Source organism: Macadamia integrifolia, unplaced genomic scaffold (genome assembly GCF_013358625.1).
Source record: "Macadamia integrifolia cultivar HAES 741 unplaced genomic scaffold, SCU_Mint_v3 scaffold1533, whole genome shotgun sequence".
Classification (NCBI taxonomy): domain Eukaryota; kingdom Viridiplantae; phylum Streptophyta; class Magnoliopsida; order Proteales; family Proteaceae; genus Macadamia; species Macadamia integrifolia.
Genome location: NW_024868248.1, coordinates 98,835 through 125,851, shown reverse-complemented (window position 1 = coordinate 125,851; position 27,017 = coordinate 98,835). Strand labels below are relative to the sequence as shown.

General features: G+C 38.6%; 1 protein-coding gene across 1 annotated transcript; it reads left to right on the top strand.

Moving 5' to 3' along the window:
- Window positions 1–21,942: 21,942 nt before the first annotated feature.
- LOC122064125 (transcription factor IBH1-like) lies at window positions 21,943–23,234 on the top strand. Its single transcript, XM_042627838.1, has one exon. The coding sequence runs from the start codon at window positions 22,448–22,450 to the stop codon at window positions 22,913–22,915; it is 468 nt and encodes a 155-aa protein (XP_042483772.1). The 5' UTR covers window positions 21,943–22,447; the 3' UTR covers window positions 22,916–23,234.
- Window positions 23,235–27,017: the final 3,783 nt, after the last annotated feature.

Sequence of the window (27,017 nt, the reverse complement as noted above, 5' to 3'; positions counted from 1 at the left end):
ACATTGTATATTTATTCATTCGTTCCTTGTATCTGTACTAAACTGGTTTCATTTATGGAATAAAATATCTTTGGATAGTGGATTTTGTGGTATTTTCATATGTGGAGTACCCGTGTAGTTTTGTGGTGATGTGATTTTTCTATCTGTACTTTTTGTTATATTATTATCTGTTGTTTATCAGGTGTTTGTGTAAAATTTTTGGAAATCCCATTTTACGCCGTTATGCTGCTGAAATTTCGTCAAAATAGCACTTTATAGGTTATAGTACCATCCTAATCACCTTTTATCTACACTCACGCATGCCATGAATGCAACTTATAATATAACCCCACTTTTATACTTTCTTTCTTTGACTTTTAAATCTTTAAAGCTTTTATATTAGTCCAACCCCATTTTCCTATTATAGAATCTACGGGATTCTAATGGTATGCTGTGAGTGGAGCAGAGCATCACGCTCTGATACCACCGTTTGTCACACCCCGTTCACCCTGAACCGGAGCGGTGACCGAGTTAACACCGGTTAACCCAAACCTGCCAGGATCATCAGATACTGTATTCCACCACAGCATACACACACTAACATAATTCCATCAGATCAGCGGAAGACTAAGTTTTACCTGTGAATAACTCCCATATACTTGATACCCAAATGGTGATACAATAATTATATACATTGGGGCCCGAAGGCATGATATATACACAAAAAGAATAAAGTTCAATTATCAAGTATATACAGGAAATCATCAAAATATCAGAGTACACAGCTCGGCTCGGTATCAAGGCTGGAGCTCAGCTCGGCATCAGGGGTTGTGCCCAGCTCGGCATCATATAGAAGAGCTCAGCTCGGCCTCAGAACTGCTGTCCCGCAGCACAACTCTCACATGCGCAGTCTATGCCGTGCTCAAACTCCTCAGGGGTCCACCAGTCCTCTTCAGGAAACTCGACTGTGGGACCCACCCCATGCTCCTCAGATGCATGACCTGCAAAATCATCTAAAAAGGGGGTGTACACGTGGAATGAGCTCACTAGCCCAGTAAGTAGAGAGGTGGACCACACACAACAGTCCACACAACACAACACATCATATGCACTACATGCCATGCAATTCATTTTAAATCACATACACCTACTCAACATTACTAAGTCTTTGGTTTTAGTGCTACTACAACCACAGTGCGTGTATACTCCGGGTACGAGCCGCGAACTCCCTCCCGCGATACGCCCATAGGGCTGTTGGAGAAGGCCCATCGTGAGTACTCGAAAAAAATAAAGACAATGCCGTCCACCGGCTCTCAACAGAATGTAAATAAATTAAATGACAGTGCTGACTCCAGCAATTTAAAAGCAGTACGATTGGCCCTCTTGAAATACCACCGGGGTTGCCGACTGTCCTACATGACTCGCCGGGCGTAATGCCTAACCGCCACAGTGTCCGACAACCGCGACCCCTGCTTCCCCCAAATGGCAACCCAACACCTTAACCCCTGTTGGGAAGGGTCGTAGCACGGGATGGTGAGAATCCTAATACCGCATGCTCCTATATGTAGTACGACTGCATAGTGCCTCCGTGTCCCATACCACGGGCCACCCATGCATTCGTTTCCAAGCCGACCACGGCATCTAGTCTACCAATGCATTATGCATCATGATGTCCACATTCAACATATAACATCTCATTCAATTTGCATTTGAAAAGTAAACATAGCATAAATGCACATCAATGGGTGAAATGACTAATCTATATAGCATATTCATGATGACATGACTAAATTAGATATAGTTATATGAATGCCAAACAAATGCCTCGAACAAGGCCAAACGTCCTCTCTCCACTTACTTGTAGCGTACAAGGAGTCCCGCTCGGTACGGGTGAGATCCGGAGCGAATCGGGTAGGCTTTGGTGAACCTAACAAAATTGAGCGGGGTTAGTAATTCACCATTTTAGAATCAAAATTAATGAAATCCGATGTCAAAATCATGTTTAGAACGTCGAAAGAAGGTCACACGCCAGATTTGGGCTCGATCGGACCTACGGATCACCTTCGGGGCCACTCAGGTGGGTCGGACAGGTGGGCTATCTACCCACCGGTCCTACCCGCCGGTTTGGACCGGCGGGTATGGACCCGCCGGTAGGACCCGCCGGTTTGGCCAGGGACCCCCTGCTCTCTCAGGTGGGTGCTCTCAGGCGGGTAGGGACCCGCCGGTTGTACCCGCCGGTTTTGGCGGGAAAACCCCAGTTTCTTCTCAACTTCCTCCATTCCTTGGGGACCCAAATAGGGCTTTTCTCAACCCATTCTTCACACCTTTAAAGTCCTATAGGATGGTTCTAGCTTAGATCTAAGTTAGATTCAAGTGAGGGGAACCATCTTACCTTCTTTGCTCAAGAATGACTTCAAACCCTCCAAATCACTTCCAACTCACAATGCTCCTTCTACCTTGTCAATATCTCTTCAAATCCTTCAAGATCAACACATAAATCATCTATTAAACCTTATATTCATCATTTCAAAGGGTGTTTACAAGATCTTAAGAAACCATACTCGAATCAAGGGTTTAAAGCTTGGGTATGATGAATGTTCATAAAACCCAACTTTTCTTACCTCCAACTGTAGATCTCGAGTTGAAGATTACTCTCCCGGCACCGGAATGGCAAGATCGAGCTTCGGCGCCACTGAAATCCTTCCTTTCTTCCTCTTCCCTTCTTCTTCCCTTTCTTTTCTCTCTCCTCTTTACTTTTCTCACCAACGTACGAGGGTAATAAATGGAAAGAAAAGAAATCATAAAGCCTTATATACTATTCCTAATTAAGTGAATAGTGTCGGATGGGTCACTCAGGTGGGTGGGTGTACCCACCTGTTATACCCACCTGAGAGTCAAGACATGGGATTTTGACCGGGTTCGGACCCTACCCCAAGCATACGATGTAGCATACGTATATACCTTAAAATATGGATATAATACCTGTTCTATCAGTACATAGCCTTATGGTAGGTGCACGTACACGGTTTGGGCACTCCCGTCTCTTCTGGCACTGGCTCGGACTTGTCGGGCCAGCCGGTGTTTAAGGTCACCCGTGCCATCATAGCCCATAAGGAACCCGCTCTAATATCCTCTGGCTCGGTTCCTGCATAGTTAAACCGGTTCAACCACGAAATCAGATCGGGTTTAAGAAGCGGGATATTACAACCCCACTAGAAACACTGGACCTGGATCCGGTGGCTGTTTCAGGTGAGTAATTTTGACAAAATTGGCTTCTGTTTAGTCCACCAGAAATATGATTGATATTTCCGATGGATTTAGCCCTGTTTTTGGTGACACTTGACTCTATTTTTTATTAACAGAACAGAGTGAGGTTGGGTTTTTATTTTGTTTCCTTGTTTAAAATATACGCTCCCTTATATGCATGTGGATGAATTGGTATCATGTGGACCCCCTCCCTATACATGTTCAACCCTAATATGCTAACTTGTATATGTATGTGAGACTAATAAGAATTCCTTATCAGGAATCATGTCACGAAGGAACCCAGGGAGGCCACATAATGTGCTGACGGCCCCACCTGTCTTCATGACCCAAAATTTTGCAGCCATAATGGGCAACATAATGCATGAAGTGGAATAAAGGCAAGCTCAATTTATAGTCGGGATTGATACCCGGATCTAGGTAGCTATGGAGGCCAGAAATGCACCCCCTACTCCATCAGCACTAGCCTCGGTGCCCACTGGCTCGACCACCCCACAAACATTCGATGGGGTGCAAGGTCAAGTGCAAGGGCAATTGTAAGGGCAAGTTCAAGGGCAAGTACAAGCTCAAGCCCAAGTGCATGTTGAAGGGTGGACCGACCTAACGAAGATGATGGAAAAGTTCCAAAGGCTTAGGCCTCCATACTTTTCCAATGTGGGCCAAGATCAATTGTTGCCCTCAAGAATGGATCAAAGGTATGGAGAAGGGTTTTAGGTTGATGGGATGCAATGTCGAGTAGAAGATACTATGTGCTGGTTACCAACTGTAAAATGAATTCGATGCTTGGTGGAGGGCAATTGAGCCCATTCTGAGGGCAGACAACCCAAACCCCACTTGGGAAGATTTTAAAGAAACATTCTTTGGGAATTACTGCCACGCTCCATTCACATAGAACCGAACCGGTGACCGGGTTCCCTCTGGGTAATCCAAAACCACCAGGATCATCTGATATAGTAACCACAACACAATATGCCACAACAATTTGGAAATATAATTAATTAATTTAGCAGAAGACTTGTCATATATATACCTATAAATTTCCCCACTTACTCTTGATACCTAAATTGTTATACATAGTATATTACATGTGGATCCGTAGGCATGATATTTACACAAGAAATAATAATTTAAATATCTAGAGCACAAAAAAGGGAACACATCAAAAGAATTAAAAGAAGAGTGCGTCGGAATAGCTATTGTTGCCCCGTAACGCAGCCCTCATATGGGCACCGGGCACCGTGCCCGAATCCCTCTGGGACCCATCAATCTCCCACTGAAATTTCATCAGTGGGCCCGGGCTCCTGTTTCTCTATCGGGAATCCTGCAAAATCATCTAAAAAGGTGTGTACACAAGCCAAATCTTGGTGGTAGAGAACAATTTTCAAAATTGAACAACTACTTTGCTTCTAAAGTGGAAAGATGTAGAATTTAAAAGGGATTGTTATCTTTTTTTATTATGCGTGACAAATATAATCAAATTATATTTTATCCACTACCATAAATAAAAAGATAATTAACCATTTAATATTTCTAAATCTTGTCATGCAATATTAACTCTTTAATTTGCATATAAGACTTTTCGCTTTTTCAATATCTCATAATGAGCTATTGGGCATGTAATTTAATACTATCTAACTCTAACTCATTATACATGTCTATTTCAGAGATTCTGTGAACATGATTGGACGCTAAGAAAAAATATTTTAAATAAATTTTAATAAATAAAATATTATTTTTCATATTAGAAAATAACTTTGTGAACAATTTATAAAAATGACACTAGTATCAGATTTCTATCCGACCAAGCATAGACATTCTCTATCATCGATATTCCCCAATTAAGGGTAATGGATCCCATGTTGACGATCTCTTTTAAAACAATGTGGGACCACGTGTCCAGCATACCGATATATAGTCCTTTGGACATCAACCATTGGTTACCAAAACACTTGATACAACACTACAACAAATAGGATCTCTCAAGTCAAAGGTCAAGAAATGGATACAAATCTCGTCCTCACACAACTGGTAGTAATACATGCGAAATTCTTCACAGATTCTTTTCTATACACACACAGTGTGTGTACTTACATTTATGTATCGGAATCACATCCTTGGTGACATATAATGTAACAACCATATGAACAGAATGTTCGGTCCTATCCCTAGCCGAGAACAATTTTGCGTGAAAACCCATGGAACAACTTTCGAGCCTAATAAAATAAATTTCATGCATAAATGAAAATAATAGTCTTATTAATAAATCAGGTTTGATGGACATACATATCCAACACCAAGCCTATTTGATGGAGATAAGGCTTGAGGTGGTGGTTCCTTTCCAAATGATTAAATTTGAGTCGAGATGATTTCAGTAATTAAATTGCTTAGATGATCTCATAGTTGAATGAGATCCACTGAAAATGGAGGCTCACGGCTCTAACTACCATATGAAAGAATAGAGTGCATAGTAGCCAATATATCTAAACCCAAATCATAGCACATATGGTCCCCATAACTCTTAAGAAGAATGCCTATGGGATGCATGGCATGGGTCGAGCCAAAGCTTAGTAGAGTACCCATCTCTATAATGTGTTAAATATATGGCTCAACTTAAGATCTATACTTAATTTTTCGACATACCCATGAATAGTATTGAATAGGTTACATTATCCAAATCAAGTTATTGTGAGAATAAAGAAAATCGAAGAACACATATGTGGCGCGATGCCTATATGTCCGCTCCTTGGGATATTCGTCTTCTCCTAGTACAAGGAAATATTTTCCCTCTTTCCTTCTTGAGGGGATATTTTATCTTCCCACTACCTCTCACTTATCTTCTTTGCAGGGTGATGTCCTTAAACTTACTTAACAATTGAGGGGAACGGGAAAAACATGATTTTGGAGTCTCCAGCTAAGATTTGAGGGACCTGGAATCTTATTGTGCCCAATACCAATTAAGGGATCTAAGTTTGAGTAGGGGGTTTAATTCTGATAAAGTGATTAAACCCATTAGATTCAATTTTATATTTGGTCTTTTGATAGAGATATCGTTTGTGCTAGGTTACGAGAATCGGAAGGTGTTAAGCACCCACCTCTCCAAGATATTTTGGTCTTTCCACCAAATGCTTGGATTTCGAATATTCTCCCCCGAGAATTATAATAGCCCTACACTAACATGCATACTACTTTTGTTTAAATGTCATCCTATTGAAAATGAAAACTTTATCACATGAAATGATGAATAATATGCATGCTATCATATGAAGCAATAGTAAATTTATTGAAAAATCATATGAAACAATAAAAAAGTTAATTGTAACATCACGTGCAACAATAGAGAACTAACTATCATGAAATCACGTGAAATAATACAATGTCCTAAGTTATTGATGACATGAAATGAAAGCAAATCTACTTATTGATGCATGACATGGTTTTTTCCTCTAAAAATAAAATATTTTGTTAGAAGGGAAAAGAAAAAAAAAAATACAAAGACCAATCCTGACTACTTCAAGAGTTCCCATCTACTGGGGCTATGCCCACACTTCTAAGTTGGTTTTGATGATAACAAACAAATAGCAAATTTAATCATAAGTTGGTGAGTGTCACTTAGTGAAAGGAATCAGTTCTGAAGAAGGATTATTACGGAGGCAAGCACCAAGAACAAAAAATTCAAAATGCCAATACATGAATAACATCTCAATACAAGAACTACTTGAAGACTTGATAGAAGAAACAAAGACTTCAAGAATTGCAAGTTCAACCTGAAGACGGTTGAAGTATTACAAGATATAAGAAGTATTTTCAATGTCAAAGTGTCTATATTATGTAACAATGCACTCATGCATCTTAGAATGACCTTAGGAAGTACCTATGTCCAAAGGTCTAGACCTAAAAAGGGTCAAGAACATGTTAAGTGTAACATGGCTTAGGAAATTACTGAGAAAACAACAATGATCCTATTCAAAGGCCTTTTAGGTAACCATAGAATAAGTATCAGAAGATGGTCCCTCCATCAAAGTTGTAGAGATTCATGTTACAAATCCAACAAACTTGTATCAGACCAATCCGATGTCGGACTAAAAATTAATGGGACAAATACTAATGAAAATTCAGTTTTCTAGAAACCTGTCAAAAGTTGGGAGTGACTGAGCCTAATGGTAGTTGATTGGCTAAAACCCCTAGTCGATTGGTACCCGATTGGTCGATATGTCCGATCGATCGATATGAAACCGACTGGCTCCAATGGCTCTTTTGGGCGGTAGACTGGCTACCGGTGGCTATCGATCGGTAAGCCAAAAGTGACGGTTTAAGTGATCCTACCTTATTTTGCCCCCTAATCTCACATATAAATACCACTAATGCTCTTAATTAATTAACAATTAATAACAAGCATTAGAGACTTTTTAAGAGTATTGTGAAGTGAAAATACTTTTACACATTTCTTGAGCTATTGTTCAACTCCATTATTACAATTGAAGGTCAAGAATCTTCTCAAAGTCTTCTACTTTTCAATTGGTTTATCGAGCCTAGTGGAGACTATAGAAAGGTACATCACTCTCATTCTTGCATTTCATCATTGCACCACACAAAGAGGGAACTCTTATCTTATTCCACTATTTACTTTGTATTAGTCCAAAAGTTAGGTAACTCCAGTGTTGGACAGTTGTAAGTATACAATACTCTAGACTGTATTTAAGTGTTGTGTAGGATCTTCTTATCCTCAAAAGAGTTCTAAGGTCTCTCTCTATCCGTGAAAGAAATTGAACAGATCCTCTTATCCTTAAAAGATTTTATAAATGTTTTTCTCCTTATCTACTACACTGAAAGGGAAGAACTAATGGAATACTTTACAAGTGGAACTTATAAAGAGCCGGCTAGACACAAATTGAGTCGGACCACAATAAATCTTGGTGTTTTATAATTATGCTTAACTTTACTATTTTGCATTTTTAATTTACAATCACACTTGGAAATACTAAATCAAGAAGATTAAAATCCACTATTATAACCTATTCACCCCCTTTAGGTTATTTCACCATCTTCGACATTGCCATCAACAGGAACCCAAGAAAAACCATTCACAAAATCTATAGTAGGGACTTGACACTGTACATAAAATTACGAATTTGAACAGAGCTTCCGCACTAATCTAGAAATAAACAACACTGGCTTTGAGAATTCTGTAAGGCTTTCGCTCACGGGGTTGGAAACAAGCATCAGCTATGGGAAGTGGAGACATTGGCTTTGGGAAGCAAAGACTTCAATAGATGGAGTTGGAATCAAGCATCAACTATGGGAAGTGGATACATCGACTTTGATCGGAACAAAGGGTTTGGGAAAATACAGGGTTCAACTTTTTTTTTGGTATGCATACCCTTTTCCCTGTGAATGAATCTTCATATATATGATTACAAAAAAAAATAAATAAATAAATAATCTTCGTGTGTATATATATATATATATATATAGAGAGAGAGAGAGAGAGAGAGAGAGAGAGAGAGAGAGAGAGAGAGAGAGAGAGAGAGAGAGAGAGAGAGAGGATAAAGTTGGGGTAATATGTGCAATTAAGGTAAATTTTATATTTTTACACAATCTTCATAACGTAAATATTCTTGAATCAAGACTTATATTGTCTTATCCAACACGTATTAGGCATGAGGGGATAAAGTCAAGGGTATTTTGGGAATTAAATGGGAAAAATCTGATTTTTTACATCCTAAAATTCTATCCATTTGACACATATGTAAAGACAAGGTGGGACCCGAACCGTAATGAAGTTATGTGGTTTAAGGTGCAAACCTTGAATGCAAAGCTTCTTTGCGGTTCAAGTGTGTGCTATGAATCATAAAGTCCTTAGGTCTAAAGGGGTTTAGTTGGTTTGGTTTGGTTTGATTTGCTTGAGTTTGATTGGATTTGACTTGATTTGAGTCGACAATTCGATTCTTTCACAAAAGAGAGAATACAAGCTTTGTCTTCGTCCGTAAATCACCATCATCAGGGGTGGTGATAAAATTAGGTGTTCTCTGAAGTATCTAATGTTAAATCTGTCTCACCTATAGGAAGTCCTTCTAAGAAGGCACCCATGAAACTTGTTTCGAAATGCTTGCCATTTTTATGTCTTTTGACTCATTTTACTCCCAAGCCACCCATTGTCTTAGGCTTACAAATGGTGTCCAAAGCAATATAGTGTAACCGTCTCTCCAAACTAGGCACTGTCTAGAAAAGACTAGAGAATAAAGATTCTAGCTTTGTTATGAAATGTCCAGGTACACCAAATGTTATACCTGTGCTCTAAAAATTTCTTATTTTGATATACAGATGAGGCATCAGAGGACACTAGTATCAATGAGTATTGGGTAGCCGCTATCTTTTGTCGGGAAGGGAAGGACGACCCCACTTGCACTTGCTACTCATGCCTCAACAATTGGAAAGGGTTCCAGACATGGAAGAGAAGGTCAGTCCAAACCCTCACACCTCCTAGGAAAATCCCCAAGCCTTAATAGTAAAATATACAGGAGGTGGGGCCCACACACTGGAAACACCTTAGGAAGGCCTCATCCAACTTAAGGTATCCATTTCCACACAAGGGGGACCAATTCAGCCTTGGGCGGCGAACACCTTTTGGTGAGTATACAGGCCAAAATTGGGTTATTTGGCTATGGGGCCCGGGCCCTCACACCCGTGCACCTCAAACCATCTCCATCATTTAGTATAACCTACTAAGGGATGGATTAATGTATTGGGACACCTTGAGATGGGTCCATTAGTGCCAAATGACGGATTAACCTAATAATCGGTAAAAACCCATTATTCCCCCAAACAACCCTTAGTTAATTTAAGTGGCTATAAATAGAAACCTTTGCCATTCATTTCTCTAGCTACCAAAGTAAAAGCAATAGAAGGGAGAAAGGAGAAGAGCAAGGGGAGCACCAACCCGTTGAAGATAATTCGTCTCTCTCTACCTTCTAGATAGTTGTGTCTCTCTCTCTCTCCCTTTTCCACTCTCCATTAAAGCTAATGGAGACTGCCCCAACCAAATCTCACCTCCCCACTCACTAAATCTACAAATTGGGATGGAGATTTGGTGTAGTAATCTTGCCTTAGCAAGATCAAGAGTTAAATCCAAGTCTATGACCGCCGATGCCCTAGCGGGAGAAGCGGGCGGGGCCGATCTGCTTAAAAAAAAAAAAAACCAATTTGGGCAACTAAACCCTAGAATAATAGATTTTTCCCAAATCTTTAATAACCAACCATTTAAACCTAAATTTGAGTTGGGAAAAATGAAATTAAACATATGTATAGTGGATTGGGGTGACCACAGAAGCCATTGGTGGTCACCACATAAACCCTCAACTAAATTTCCCAAATTTTAGCTTAACCTAGACTTGAACTTTGAGAATTTGGGTATATTGTGTAACCTAGCTTAACTAACTCACAAAGCATACTAAATCTAAGTTAATTGATGTGGGTAGACATCCCTTACATATAAATTAGCCTTATAATCATAAAACCCCAACTAAAAAATGATTTAATGAAAAGAAAAATAGGAAATGAACTAGAACGTGTACCCTAAGGTCCCACTTTCCTATAAATGACTAATTTGCTCAAATTATGTATCTTAGGAGTAAAACTAAAAAGTGACGGGACAATGCGGCATGAGATCATCGGCTGTTCACCGACATTTGATATTAGAGGTGAGGGGATCTGTGTGATTTTATGGAATGTTTACATCATGATGCATATGTGGATGATCATGCCATTTTTTCATTTTATTATCTTGTTTCTAGTGGTGAGTGATGATGTGGCATGATGATATGAATTGTGACTGTGCATATGTGTGTATGACTGGGATGCAGGGTGATCGAAGGGGTTCTCCAGGCCGGCACTGCATGCCCCTGGTGTGTGAGTGTGAGGTATAGGGTAGCCAAAGGTTGATTCCAGCACTGTACGCCCACGAGGTGTGTGAGTTTGTTATGATGTGACTCAATCATGTTAGATTGCATTGGGCTAGGAAACACAACCTGGGTGCTACACCCCTTGCCAGTAGGAGGTGAGGTACTGGCTATCCCACAGTATGGGTGACCGAAGGGGTTCTTCGGACTAGGACCATGGCTGTACGGTGGGATTATTCATTAGCGGCTCGCGGTCTCCAGACCGAAACCTGCAAACTCTTGAATCATAACTAGCTTATATTGCTAGGTGACCGATGGGTTTTCTGGGCCTAGGGATATCTACTATGTTGTAGTAGCACTAATACACATTTTGGACTTAGAATCTGTTGCTTAAAATTGTTTGCTAATAACCAGATCATGTCATTGCATCCATTTAATTGCATTTATTTGGTTTGGTTGGGCATTTATATTTGTTGCATTAAATGAATGTTTGTGAATGTTTGTGTGTACCCCTCACTGGGCTTCATGGAAGCTCACCCCTGTTGTTACACCCTTTTTAGATGTGGATTCAGGTAACCATCCGAAGTCTGGGGTTGAGGAGCCAACTCTCTATAGAGGTGGCCTCTGGGATAAGGAGCTAGCTATGCACGAGGATAGAGGTGGCATATGTGATGATTGTGCATTTGGAGCACAATGAGGATGAGATGATCATCTTCCTTTTTTATTATTTTATTTTACTTATCTGATGTAGCCCTAGTGGCCTAACTATAATTATGAATTTTGCTATGAAAACTCTTTTGGTAAATATGATAAATATAATTAGACAACACCAGTTGAGTATTTTTTATTATTATCATATATGTGATCATAGATACATTTCATAACCTTATGAACTTAAAGTACTGCATCGTGGGTCCTGGATGGATTGTGGACACATGTTTGTGTCTATGTCACCAGCCTTCATGTGAGTGGAGGCAGGGTGTGACACCAAATGTTAGTGACATGGCCATGTGGCCTCATCCTAATCCCTAAAAACCGGTCAAAGAGACCTAAACAGAATGGAGACTTTTGGGGGAAGGGCGATTCCACATTGTTGAATTGAGCCGTTGTAGTCTCCAATAACATCTCTATCAACTCTTATATATTTGGAGTTAGGAACTTATCCAAAACACACATATGCGTTGCCCTAAATTGCTTAAAATTTGAAACTCATTACAACTGCTATTACCTATCTCTGTCTTCTCTTTTTTGACTTTGCAACAGGAAAACAGCTTGGGATAATTTGTGTTCATTGTTGGCAATGGGTCATCACTTTGGCAGCAGCTCATCACGCAGGTATCGGCTTGACACTTGTATCAGAGCCATAAAGGAGGTACAAAAACTTAATCGTGTTCAGCAGGATTGGGAATGAGTGCTGCTCCACTGCTGTTGCTACTGATTTTTTTGTTTCTGTTAGTTACCACCCCTATAGCGTCTTAGAACATCATCATGGCTAGAAAACCCTTGTCACATGAAATCAACAACCTTGAGAGACTCAATGGGTCAAACTATGAAACCTGGAACATGAAAATCACACATGTACTGATATACGAGAAGATGTTCTAGAACCAAAACCCGTGGTTGGGGATAATGCTACATTTACATAAATTAAAGTTGTAGAAAAATGGGTTGAAGATGACAAGAGAGCCCGAAGCATGATCCTCTAGAAAATGGAAGACCATCTGATGAAGGCGTTTAACAAACACACAACAACCAAATCAGTAATTGAAGCTGTGAAGGCCAAGTATGATGTGAAAACTGAAACCCACACTTAGCTTTTGACTCATAGATATAATAGTTGTAGAATGACTAAGAATGAGGATGTTGTGGATCATATCAACAAAATGCTTGTTATGGCTCAAGACTTAGCTGATGCAGGATCAAAGGAGTCAAATAACTACATAGTATCCACTATAATTAACAATTTGCCCCTTCTTGGGCAATGGCACAAACTGTACTGAGATTCCTAGGGGACATTCTCACTCTTAACAAGCTTCCCCAACAGCTGCAATACTATCAAGAGTGCACGGTGATAAAATCCAAGGGTGAATTGCGTATAAATCAGTCTAACCCAACTCAGCTAGAGATTGACCAAGTGGCGTCACTGGCATATTAGCACCAATTCTGTCCCAATACCAACCAGCTCTGCCCCAACTTCAATCATAATAAGTTCAAGGGGAAGGGTAAAATGAAGTCCAAAATTTTTCAAAAGGTGCCACCTAGAGCATGTTTTGAATGTGGGAAATTCAGTCATTTTAGGGCTTTCTGCCCTAAGAAAAAGAACAAAGGAAATATTGTACCTGCACCACCACCAAACACACAGTGGAAAGAGTTTATTGGCACAATTGAGTACAATTTATTTGGAGAATAGTATGAAGGATGGTGAATCGATTCAGGTGCGATATGTCAAATTACAAGGACCACACGAGGACAACAAGAGATGAGACCTCTTGCACCTAATGACCATAAGATGGGCAATAACTTGTACAACAAAGTTCAAGGTGTTGCAGACTATAAGCTTGACCTCAGGAAGGCTAATTTCTGTCTAAAGGATGTAATTTATGCCCTCAATATACGTTGGAATTTGATTTCTGTACCAGCCCTTGTTAAAAAGGGCCTTGATGTATGCTTCACAGGCACTGAGGTCACGATTGGACTACATGGTCATTCTTTTGCTACAGGATGATTTGTCCCTGAGAAGGATTTGTTTTTTACTTTCCACTGTTGAAAATGTTTTCAATGTAACCTCTGATATTATTAATGAAAAGGCATCTGGATCATTGGTTTATGTTGATTGTGCAAACCTTATTGATTCATACATGTAGCATATGAGACTAGGACACATTGGAATTAAGAAAATGGAATAAATAATCAAATTAAAGTTAGTTCTTAAGTTATCTAAAGTAGAATATGATGGATTTGAACATTGTCTCTCTGGTAAAATAACCAGGAAACCCTTTCCAAAGGGAGAGAGCACAGGAACTTCTTAGAGTAGTATACTCTGATATTTGCGGGCCACTAAATGTGAGTACCTATAGTGGTAAAAATAAATTTTCATAGATGATTTATCCAAATATGTGTATATTTATTTCTTTAGTAGAAAATCTGAGGCATTTGAATGTTTCAGGCGCTATAGAATTAAAATACAAAATCAGTTGGGAAAGAATATTAAGGTTCTAAGAACTGATCGTGGTGGAGAGTATAACTTCAATAAATTTAAAAAATTCTGTGAGGAATATGAAATTATTAAACAAAAGACCATGTCTTTCACACCACAACAGAATGTTATGGTTGTAAAATGGAATAGAACAGTTCTTAATATAGTATGTTGCATGTTATCACATTCCTCTCTCTCCAATGAGTTTTGGGGAGAGGCCATTCTCACAGTTAATTATATCTTGAATAGAATTTCCACTAAATCTATTGAGACAACTCCCTATAAACTGTAGACAGGTAGGAAACCAAACTTAGAAAATCTAAGGAAGTGGAGATCAATTGTCCATGTACTAATACCTGAGCCGTATAGAAATAAGTTGGATTCTAGAATGATCAGGTGCAAGTTCATGGGATGTCCTGAAGGATCAAAAGGATATAGGTCCTATACCCTGAAAAAAGGGTAATTGAGAGTCGTGATGCAGAATTTCTAGAGAAAGTAGAAGAGAAACCACAACAGAAGGATATGGAACCCCTGCATGTCATTAATGATGATTATGATGTTGACCCTCAAGAGGAATTAAGAGTTTTTTTTATCAAGGAATTCAAGTTCCCAAAGATCACGTTGATCATCAAGGACGGGACCCAGAACCTAGGATAAGTGGGAGTAAAAGAACAAGAACACCCCCAACTTATTTAGATGACTACTACATTTATCTATGTGAACCATCTTGTCATATAGTTGACACAGATGTGGAAGAAGTAGTCAATCTCGTAGCCTTTAGTAAAGTGATGAAATTGCGAGAATCAGATGAATGGTGGAATGTTATGCGGGAGGGAATTGATTCTATCACATAGAATCAAGTATGAGAACTTTGTGATTTACCAAAGGGCAAAAATGTCATAGGTTGCAAATGGGTACTTAAGAAAAAGTATAAAGTAGATGGGTCTATCTATAAATTCAAAGCCAGATTAGTTGCAAAAGAATATGCACAGAAGGTAGGAATAGAATACCAGGAAACTTATTCCCCGATAACAAAATTTTCCTCTATTAGATTGATATTGGCACTTGTCGCACATTTAGACTTAGAATTATTCCAGATGGATGTGAAAACCGCCTTTCTAAATGATGAGTTGGAAGAAACCATATATATACGACAATCTGAAGGTTTTCAAGTAATGGGGCAGGAAGATAAAGTATGTAGACTTAAAACGTTTTTGTACGGATTAAAACAATCCTCTCGTCAGTGGTATCTAGTATTCCATTAAACAATCCTTAAGTTAGGATTCATAGCAAACAAATTAGACAATTGTGTATATATTCTGAAGAGTGGGAGTAGTTTTACTATTATCTCCTTGTATATTGATGACATACTGTTAGTTGAAAATGACTGGGATATACTAAACAAAACTAAGCATGAACTTAAAAACATGTTTAAAATGAAGGATATGGAGAAACATCTTATATCTTAGGAATTCAAATCATTAGAGATAGAACACAATGTAAGTTGTGTTTGAGTAAGGAAAAATGCCTCAACTCTGTGTTGAAAAGATTCCGGATGCAAAATTATAATCCGTCAGCAACTCCAATTGTATTGGGAAAGACTTTATCAAAAATTCAATGTCCTCAAGAAACACAAAAAAAGTTAAATGTACTTTATACTCAGACAGTTTGTAGTTTGATGTACACCATATGGTGTACATGACCGGATTTGGCCTATCCAGTCAGTTTGGTAAGTAGGTACCAGAGTAATCTTGACTCTACCTATTGAGAAGTTATGAAAAGGATTATGAAGTAGATTAAAGGAACTAAACACTTGAAATTGTGTTTTCAAGCAGAAAAGCTTGAGGTTATTGGATACTCTGATGTTGACTTTGGAGGTGACAGAGATGATTGTAAGTCTATCTCTAGTCGTGTGTTTATATGTGGAGGTGTGGTAGTTTCTTGGGGTAGCAAGAAACCAAGGTGTGTAGCTAGACACACACAAGAAGCTGAGTACATTGCTTGTAGTATGCTAAGTACTCATGCAGTCTGGATAAGACGATACTTAATGGAATTTGGGCTGGATCTTATAAATGGATCAATGGAAATATTACATGATAATCAGGCAGCAATAAGCTTGATAAACAGTGGTACACATAGCTCAAAGGAAAAACATATAGAAATACAATACCACTATATTCGAGATATAGTAAAAAAATGTGAAATTAAAGTAACCTATATACCTACGAATGATATGGTACCCGATCCCCTCACAAAGGGAGTTCATGCGGAAGCTTATGTTAAGCATGTAAATTTAATGGTACTTAGAATAATTTGAGTCTGGATTTGAATTATATATTCGGAATATATATTTGACTCAGAACAATCTAAGTCTGGAATAGGAACTAAATGTTCCTTGTCATGAGAAATAATTTTGTTTAGTTCCTGGAAATGGGAACTAAATGTATTGTGCATTCGACCAACATGGCCAAGTGGGAGATGTTAGTGACGTGGCCATGTGGCCTCATCCTTATCCCTAAAGATTTGGTCAAAGAGACCTAAACGGAATGGAAACTTTTGGGGGAAGGGCAATTCCACGTTGTCGAATTGAGCCGTGTAGTCTCCAATAACGGCTCTATCAACTCCTATATATTAGGAGTTGGAAACTTATCCAAAACACATGTATGTGGATCCCTAAATCGCCCAATATCTGAAACTCATTACAACTGCTATTACCTATCTCTGTCTTCTCTTTTGTTTACTTTGCAATAGGAAAATTGTTTGAGATAATTTGAGTTCATCGTCGGCAGCAGCTCATCATTTCGGCAGCAGCTCGTCACGCAAGTATTGACACCAAAGAACCTAGACCAATAACTGAAGCCTACTTGGAGAAGTACTTATAAAATAAGTTGCAGATGTCCTATATAAAAGAAAAATCCATGTTTCTACCCTTCCAGTCTCCTACCATCCAAGTCAAACAGAGAGGCAAAATTAGGTGCCTTTAGTTTTCCTGAAATCAAGAGAATAAGGTTGTGTATGCTTGTCCCTCCTAGACCTTGCAGTAGCAGAAGCCTCGTGCACTGGGTTGCTCTTTTCACCATGGTACTGAATAGTAAGCTGAGTATCGATAAAACCAATTAACTCCAATAGCTGATTCATAGTGGTAGAGGATTTAGCCCTAGGGAGAACTCCGGATCCACAAGGGTGATAGAGGATTTAGCCCGACTTGGTTGACCCTAAAACTATAAAGAATCCAAGGTCTCCATCAACCTCCAGAATGGCTGAAGTGGGGAGAGTGACATCATTACACAACTAGATGTTATCAGCTATATATATATTGATCGTCCCTTTATAAAAGGACTGATTGGGGGGGGGGGGGGGGGAGACAAGGAACCACTACAGTTTGAAGCTCATTTGAAATTTAGAGATAAATTTGTAAGCCATTTCCCACGTGCCCTCGTAGAAATGTTCACTGAACATGCAGTCTGGGCATAGAGCTTTGTTGTCCTTGAAGAAAAACACAAATGTCTTTATCTCCTCTTACTTTTGGGTCAAACTAAAAAGGCTAGAAAAGAATTGCACAACTGCTTTGATGTGAATTGGGTCGTCAGTAATGGAACCATCACTTCTAACCACTTGAAGAATATGGTTAAAGTTTGTATGCAATTAATACCATCCCCATGTTTCAGCCAATTGAGTCTAAAATTCTGCTTCAAAAGAGCCTCCTCTTTTCTTAGAACTTCTATATAAACGCTTTAGCTTCCTTTCCTTTAAGTTGCTTACAAAAATCAAAGAAAGTAAAAAACGAAGGCGAAAGGGAAGGAAACCTAGCTTGGCCTTTTGGGTGCTGCAAGTAATTTCAAACTGTGAAACAAAGTATATGAAATGTCTCTTAGGCCCTGTTTGTTTGATGAATAAAAAGGTGTGGGGTTCCATATATTGTGGGTTGGGTTGGATTGACAAAGAAAGAGAAGGGAAGAAAATAATTGAATATGATGAAATATTAATGGGATAATATTTGGTGGGAAAGAGGAAATAGAGTTGGAGTGGGATTCTACGGGAAAAGAAAGGAAATAGAAAGGGGAGAAAGATAGACAGAAAATCAACTTTTCTATGAAAAGTGTCAAAGTCATACAAATTTAATAGAACTTTGAAAATAAATAAGGGTGGAAAACAGTTAAATGTGTGAATTAGGTTCTCATGGTACGAATTGATCCACACAACTGAAATCCATCACAAAGTTAATTGTTGAGTATATTTCATCTGTACAGACCAATCTATACGAGAATACGAGAACTTGATCCGCTCTCAAGTTTTCCATTCCTTTTTTATCTTTTCCACTTTTATTCACTCCTTTTTATTTTTTCACTTTTATTCATTGAACGAGTGAAGACATAAAGAATCCACTTTATTGTAATGAAAACAATGAGTATATATCAGCAGTTAATAGGTTTAACAGGTGGAGATAAGGATTTGAATTTTATACCCAAACTTGTAATAACTACATATACTGACATCCCCAACTAACCAACTAACCAACGGTAATAGAAGCCAAAGGCTACAAACCAATAATTCCTCTATATAGGGAGCTAGAAAAGCTAGTCGTATGCTCTATTAGCTTATTCCCATCGTGTTGCTGTCATGCTAGCATAGCTGTGGATCACATTAAATACAAAATTAAGCATAATAATTAGTTAGGGAACCTATTATGAGGCAAGGTGGGCCTCTTATGTTCATCTTTTTTTCATTGAAGGCCACCAATATTAGAAGTATATAACAAGCGTGTGCACCTTGATGTTCTTGTTTGCCTCTTTGTGTTTTTCTTGATAGAGGAATAATTTTTTTTAAATCAAAGGGGAGAGTTCACTAAGCAAGTGGTAGCAAGGTCATTTCATATGATGAGGACAGAGATAAAGAGTGGACTCTCATGTATCCTCCTCTAACAGCTCAAAACCTTCTCCCATAAATGAATAGTATAAAATATTTACTTGCAAGGCAATCTGCTCTTGCTAAGCTGGATTATGAAGGTTTCTACTTGGGAAGGCTTCTTCTTGTTGGTTGGGCAAGTCTCCAAGTATAAGGTATTAATCAACATCTTAGGTGCTCCTAAGTGCGTGGTTACTGAGTATAGAATAAGGTAATTGAGTTGGTTTACCAAAAAACGAATAATTAATCGTGTTTAGATACCAACATAATCTCATCAATAAAGATTTCAACGCGCATTTTCTTGGCATGCTATTGGAGAAAAAATAGTCTAATTTGATCCTATCATCTCTTGAGCTTTCATTATCAACTTTAAGGTATGCCATGCTAAGGTGCTGCTAAATAGAAGACTGATATCATTAACTTTTAATGATAAATAGTCATGTAGATTGAACTATCAAACCATAAAAAAAAGAAAAAAAAAATGAAAAAGAAAAAGAAAAAGAAGAAGAAGAAAAAAAAAAGCAGCATATGACTCCTATGCCGAGAGACAAAGTGGGGCAAAATGATCGCCTCTCCCTAATTGATGCTTCCTTGTGTATTCACACTGTCTTTTAGGAAAACCTCTATCTTTGTTTATTTCATCACTCAGTGTGCATGAACTGTATATTTTGGGGCACAATACACGTGTCAAGATTTTTATAACAATATTGATATACATATAAGATGGTTTTATGATACTCAAATGGGATTTTTTGTCAAGGCTTATCCAACGAGTCACCGCAACACTAGAAGATATGCATTAATCATGCATTATTTATTTATTTTAAGTTACTTATTTTTATTTTTGTTTGTATACAATTATTTGGTAAATGCAGTTACTACACCCTAAAAGACAATTGGTGGAAATTCAATTGGAAGATCTTTAATTGAATATAAGTTCATCCCTTCTTCAGTAACCAAGATCATTTACTGCTTAAGTCCTTACAAAATATTCCCCTGGTCCCTAACAAATAATGCCTACGCAGTTATATGGATTATTTTGTATATGCACTACATGAATAGTACTAAAAACCATCCTCAATATACTCAATAATATCTTGACAACCTTATCATTACAGCATTTTTGGGTATATTTGCTATATTTACAAAAAATATTTTCTTATTGATACTATAGTTATAAGATATTAAAACATTGGTAATCCACATTTTTTTTTCCAATGAAAGTCAATATTGGTATTTCACATAAAATTTATATTGAACACTGCATTAAAATTTCTTTAAATTTTTTGAATACCCTTTTTAGCCATTACATTAAATATTATTTCAAATAATTTTTGGGAATAAAATAAAAGCAATTAAAAAGAGGTGTCATCAAGTTTTAAATATATCTATAAAGTAGGTATCATCCACACTTCCTTTATAACCTAAACCTTTATTTATTTATTTATTTTGGGTGAATGAAAAATACATTAAAATATAGAAAAAGACAGAAAATACAAATACAACAGACAAAGCCAAATTGGCAAATCAAGGGCACCCTAACTAAAGGAAACCAACCCACTCAAAGAGGGACATAACCAAGCCCTAAGAATAAAGTCGGACATATGCAAAACCCCAGGGGGGGGGGGGAGAAAAAAAAAATCAAAGAACAGAGAAAGAACTAGGGTGGGGAGAGAAAAGCTGGAGATCCCATGACGAAACCAAATGCCTATTCCCACTTGTGTTTGGACAAACTTCACAACTTTGTAGAACTTTGTTTCTCACATCAAAGGTGATAAGCATCTTGAATACCGTGAACTGTTAGGTTGGTACATCCATTAATCTTGCCCATAGAGATCATATATTTTCAACCTGGTTAATGTACTGGAGGTGGAAATTAGATTAATGGAATTCCAAATTAAGGAGGTCAGGAGGACAAGAAAATTGAGATTCTTAACTTGTTCATGAGGAACAACATGAGATGTGATATTCATCTCAAAGAGAATATTTATGAGTGCTATTCATATTTCATGAAGAGATGAATGAATGAATGGCTAGCTGTCACAATACAAACATGATCCCCACAAAAGCAATCCGGCCATCAGGTTCGGTTTAATTAATATGATTCGAATAATCTCAACTGTTTGATTTTATGTGGTTTAAAATTATTTGATCATGCTTTATCTGGTACCCCATTTGATAATAATCTTCAGTGTGTGAATTGTGTTGCTATGTGAACATCCCAACTAACAGACATATACAGATTCCTTATAAATTTAGTCACGAGAAAGATGGGATTGCTTGGAGTTTTGTTATTGAGATGCAAAGAGCAATTCAGCCGCCTTTCTTTTTAACTGTTACTATTTTGGTTAGAAATACACGGAAGAGAAAGAAAGGAACACCAATAAGCAAAGTCCAATAGAGAAGGATCAAAAAGGAAATGAGAATGAAATAAGAAGCAATTTGGAAAGATAAAATAATTAAAAAAAAAAAAATCCATAGAAATAGGTGCAATCGACCAAGTGGGTCATTGGAACCATGTGCGTTCATGTGGTGGTTGGCCCTTTGTGGACCCACAAACCCACTTCTCCAATCACAAGAGAGAGAAAGAGAGAGAGAATGGAACCCAAAAAGAAAAATTAAAATAACAAAAAAAAAAAAAGAGTTTAAAATACTTAAATTAAACCTTGATTCCCAAATCTCCTTCGTTCCACCACCGTTCATTTTCCATCCTCTTCAAACCCTCCTTCCTTTGCTAATTTAGTCATCTCATCCCCCTCTCGATCCTCACAATTGCCCCTCTCTCTCTCTCTCTCTCTCTCTCTCTCTCTCTCTCTCTGTTATATGTTTGTGAAACTGTTACAGTTGTTAACTTGATGATGCCCCTGTGTCAGAGCTGAATTTTTCCTTTTGTCTTTTTGAACAAGCAGCCACTTTGTGTCTGAAGCAAATCTCTTAGCTTCTAATGGTCGAAGTTGATGATGGCCTTGTGTCAGACCTGAATTTTTCCTTTTGTCTTGCTGCCACTTTGTGTCAGAACCAAATCTCAGCCCCTCCAATGGTCACTTGTCTTCGATCCATCCAAAAAAGCAACTCTCTCCATAGTTCGTTAGTACTACGACCCACATCCTTAGTCTTTACCCTAAACCCTAAATATCAGAAGACAGCATCTCCCTTGTCTTTCTTTCATCTCTTCTCTTTCTGATTTGATTATCCTCTCTTGTTTTTCATGAATTCTAAGAATTTATCCTTCAACCCTTGCCCTGACAGAGCCAAATTTACTCGTATATTTCTTCGAGCCCTTGCGAAAATAAATGAGGATAGACCCACTTCATCCTCACATCAGGAAATCCGTAATCGAAGTCGGAGAATAAAGATTGCTGCTGATGCATCTATGGTTTCCGCGGTTGGATCCAGAAGAGCTTGGAGTCGTATCATGCTTTGGAAACTTCGGAGCCGTACACGTTATCGAGCTTTGAACAGGTCGAGAGTGATTAGCTCGTGGAGGAGGAGAAGTGCTGATATGGGTAATAAGGAAAAGCTAGAATTGAGCCGCGCCGACAAACTCCGGCAGCTCGTTCCTGGCGGTGAAACCATGGATTTCTGCAACTTATTGGATGAAGCTTCTCATTATATAAAGTGTCTCACTACCCAAGTGCAGGTCATGCGAAGCATTGCTGATTCCTTCTCTACCTGAGCGAGTGAGCCTGAATTTACTGGACAGTTAATAGATAGAGAAGGATGGAAAGGACAGACCCAAAAAATTTATATAAAATAGACAATTAAGAGGTCAGGGGAAGGTAAGTTTCTAGACCTGGAAGAGAGAGTTTATAGACATGACTGGCTTTTACATGCTTTTAGACATGAACATATTAAGAACATTATCAAACATTATCAGCCATTAGAGGTTGCCTGTAAATTAGAGAAATATGTTTGATGTTTGTGAGAAAGTTTGAATGAGTTTTCTTGTTTGTACATAGATAACACCTGGTTGGTAATATACCATCCTTTTTTTATCTTCTCTAGATCTTCTCTCTCTCTCTCTCTCTCTCTCTCTCTGTATGAGTTTTTCATCATTCAAAGGAAAATTGAGCTAATTATTAGCCGAGTGTTGCAGGTATGGAACTATAATTATGCAGAGGAGGTATGTATTTTGAAGTCGGTTGACAGGTATATGGTAAGTTATTAATTTATGCTCTTGTTCTTTGAAGGATTGGAATGGAAAAATTCAATCTCAGGCCAAATAGAATAAAGGCAAAACTAAAGTGACTTATGTGAATAGTGGTATATGAAGAAATAATGGGCCCCACAAATGTTTAGATGTGTTTTCTTCCATTTCCATATTTTAGGGTTTTCATCCAATTGTTTGAAGTGCTGGAGCAACTAGACAAATATGCTCGTCTGCTCTTCTAACCTCTTCATCCTTCTTGTTGGGTTTGCTTCTCTAGTATTGGGGAGTTCTTTTAGCATCTTAATGGGAAAGGGTCCCATTAGAAGGAAAATAAAGCAGAAAACTATTTCTCCTTGTTGTCTTATACTTTATGAGACTGCAAAGGCCTTTCCTTTCTACATGCATAAACATGGCTTGTTGTACCCACAAGGCCCACATTCTTTCTATATGAATGATGGAATTTACTGATCAGTAATCCCCTCATTACTTTTGAAACGGTCGAGTCCTAGGAACACGGATGATTACTGATGCTGGATTTTGAAAAGCTTCATTCTTGGGTGGTAGACATTTTGTTTTCTTTCTCCTTTTCTGCTTTTAGTTCCCCCTTTCCCCTTCACCTTAACCAAGGCATGTGCTTTATCCCTTTGGTTAAGAAACAATGGCGAAGGATGATCACATTGTAACTGAAATGAAGCTGAAGTTTACTATATCAGTTTGTTAGATGTATTTAATTTCAGAGGGCATGGTGATGGAGAACCTTAGGGAAGAGAGGGGAGATCAGAGTAGAGAGGGGGAAAAAGGAGAATCACACTCAACACATTCATTCAATAATCAAAATCACTCTCTAAATCTTCAATCGATTACAGCCAATATATAGGAAAATAGGAACATAAAATTAGAAACTTAACTGGAATGGAAACTAGCCTAAACTAGGAAACAACTATAAAAAAGAAACCAAAGCAAGGAAATAAATCCTACTCCTACGTTCAAGTCTGGAAAAGAAAAGCATGAAATAAAATACTAATTTTATTTCCAACCCTTGTTGGACCAAAACCCTAGGTTGGAACGGTTCTTCTTGGCTCTTGGCTTCCAAAGCAGGTCATACTGGTCCAACCAAGATAGGGCAGCCGTATCTGCATCAACTCTCCTCCTCTGAAAAGAACTTGACTCCGTCGAGTTAGGGAAAGGACCGAGGAGACCGTCTGAAGGAATACGCTGAATGAGGAACGATCCCACCATCTTCTTGAGCTTAATTTCAGAGAGATCTTTGGCAGGATGAAACTTCATAGTCTTGTTGGCATGCTTGAAGGCATAGGTATTGGCATAGCCACAATGCTGTACTTTCTTATCAAACAACCAAGGTCGACCAAGAAGGATATGGCACACCTTCAGAGGGAGGACATCACATTGGACTGTATCCTTAAATTCACCAATAGAATATGTGACCAAGCACTTATCTGTGATTTTGAGATTAGTGTTGTTCACCCAAGCAACCTTATAAGGATTATGATGTGGTTTTGTATTCAATCCCAGCTTACGAACAACGTTTTCAGAGACAACATTAGTGCAACTGCCTCCATCAATGACCAAGGTTAGCAACTGATCATTGCACTTCACACAAGTCTGAAAAATACTACTGCGGCGCCAATCTTCATTTTCAGTGGCCTTCTGAGTGGTCAACACATGACGAATGACATAAAAAGGATGTTGTTCCTCGTCACTGAGAGTGTCATTGACTTCACCTGTTGCATGCTCTTCTCTTAAATCAACTGTGTCAGAACCAAGTTGCTCTTCGGGAATATATGGTATAGGAGAATCCTTATCAATAAAAGTAACCAAACGACTGAGACATTGAGTACTGATATGTCCAAGGCCACGGCATGAGGAACACCGAACTGTAAATTTTGAAGAATCAGAAGGTTTATCTGAACCATGCCGAGGGGCTGAGTATGGGCGAATAGGCCGTGAAGATGACATTTCAGAAACATGTCGAGGTGGAGAATACGACCGAATAGGTCGTGAAGAGGCAATAGATGTAGCACTAGCCTATAGTTTGCTAGATGACCTCTCTTGGGTAGGAGACTGTTGTCAAACGGAACTAGTACCTCGAGAAAAAGTATCTGCAAAATTTCTCCGATTGTATGGGCTTTTCAGACTTTCCTTAACCTGATATGCTATTTGTACGGTGTCTTCCATGGTAGGAAATCGACTAGATGCAAGGGCAGCACTAAGTTGAGGGTGCAAACCATTGCGAAATTGTGCCACTAATACTTCTTCATCCCACTCAAAGTCAGAACGAGTGGCCAAATAATAAAATCTAGCAACATACTCTTCAACGGTCAAATTCTCTTGTTTCAACTGTGCAAACCTGAGATGCATGCGTTGCTTGTAATCAGAAGGCAAGAATCGCCGATTCATGACTTCATACATTTTAGCCCAAGTAGTGACCAAACCAATGCCTCGGGTTCGGTTCTGTTGTTGTTGCTTGATCCACCAGACTCGAGCCTTGCCTTTCAGTTTAGCCTCTGCAAATAGGATCTTTCAAGCCTCAGTCAACCTGTACCATCTGAAGAATGTATCTAAACTGTGAATCCAGTCAAGGTACAACTCTAGATTATTGTCTCCATAAAAATCAAGGACATCCAATTTTGTTGCTCTTTCTGCTCCATCATCATGTCTACCAGTCCCGTATGGTGGTGGAGGTGGTGGTGGTGGTGTATGATGTGGTGGTGGTGGTAGTGTTACTGGCGGATCCTATGGAGTGGTATTAGAAGAATCCCCAGATTGAATGGGGCTCTTTCCTTTATCTGCTGCCACCAAACGATCAATAGAAACTTGCATGGATTCCACCATTGGTTTTAGGGACGTGACCATGTTAGTGAAAGCATCAAATTTTGTATCAGTTTCTCCTTTATAAGAATTTAGCTGTTGAACAACTTCACTATTAGCTACCATGGTGATGATTAACAAAATAGCACTCAAGAATATATGGTAGAATAGTAAATAACTTTTTTTTTCAGGGATGGCAGAATTGGTAATATTGAAAGTTCACTTTAAATCCAAAGGAACGCTCTTAAGGGTATACTTGGAAGTGACTAAAAATTAGGACAAAAAGAGATAATGGAGGAAGAGAAGGGTATTATTGGAAGTTCACAAGAGTTTAAAGAAAAAGGGAAGGATAAAATATGAGAGCGTGGGATGTGGGATTTTACCGACAAAAGGAGTCCTCCTTCTTGGAGTCAGAACTAGACGGAGAAGAAGGCGGAAGCTCGATATCCAGCGGTGGATCGATCGAACCAGGTATGTTCCTCTCTCTCTTCTTTTTCTTCTTCTTTCTTCTCTCCTTCTGTTCTTTCTTCTTCTTCTTCTCGTCTTCTGTTTCTTCTCGGTTCTTTTTTTCTTCTTCTTGCTGCTCCTTTTCTCTTTTTTTTTTTTGGCTGCTGTCGGAAGGAACAGAGAAGGCGGAAGGGCAGGGAGGTTTTGGGATTTTTTTTTTGCTGCTGTCGGAAGGAACAGAGGAGGCGGTAGAGAAAAAGGGGGCTCGATTCTTCTCTGGATAGAGTCGGGCTTTTTTTTTTTTTTTTTTTGTTCTCAGTATCGGTGGAAGCCGACACAGAGAATGAGAAGG

Coding starts and splice junctions, on each gene's coding strand:
- LOC122064125 (XM_042627838.1), top strand. CDS start 22,448: ATGAATTCTAAGAATTTATCCTTCAACCCTTGCCCTGACAGAGCCAAA.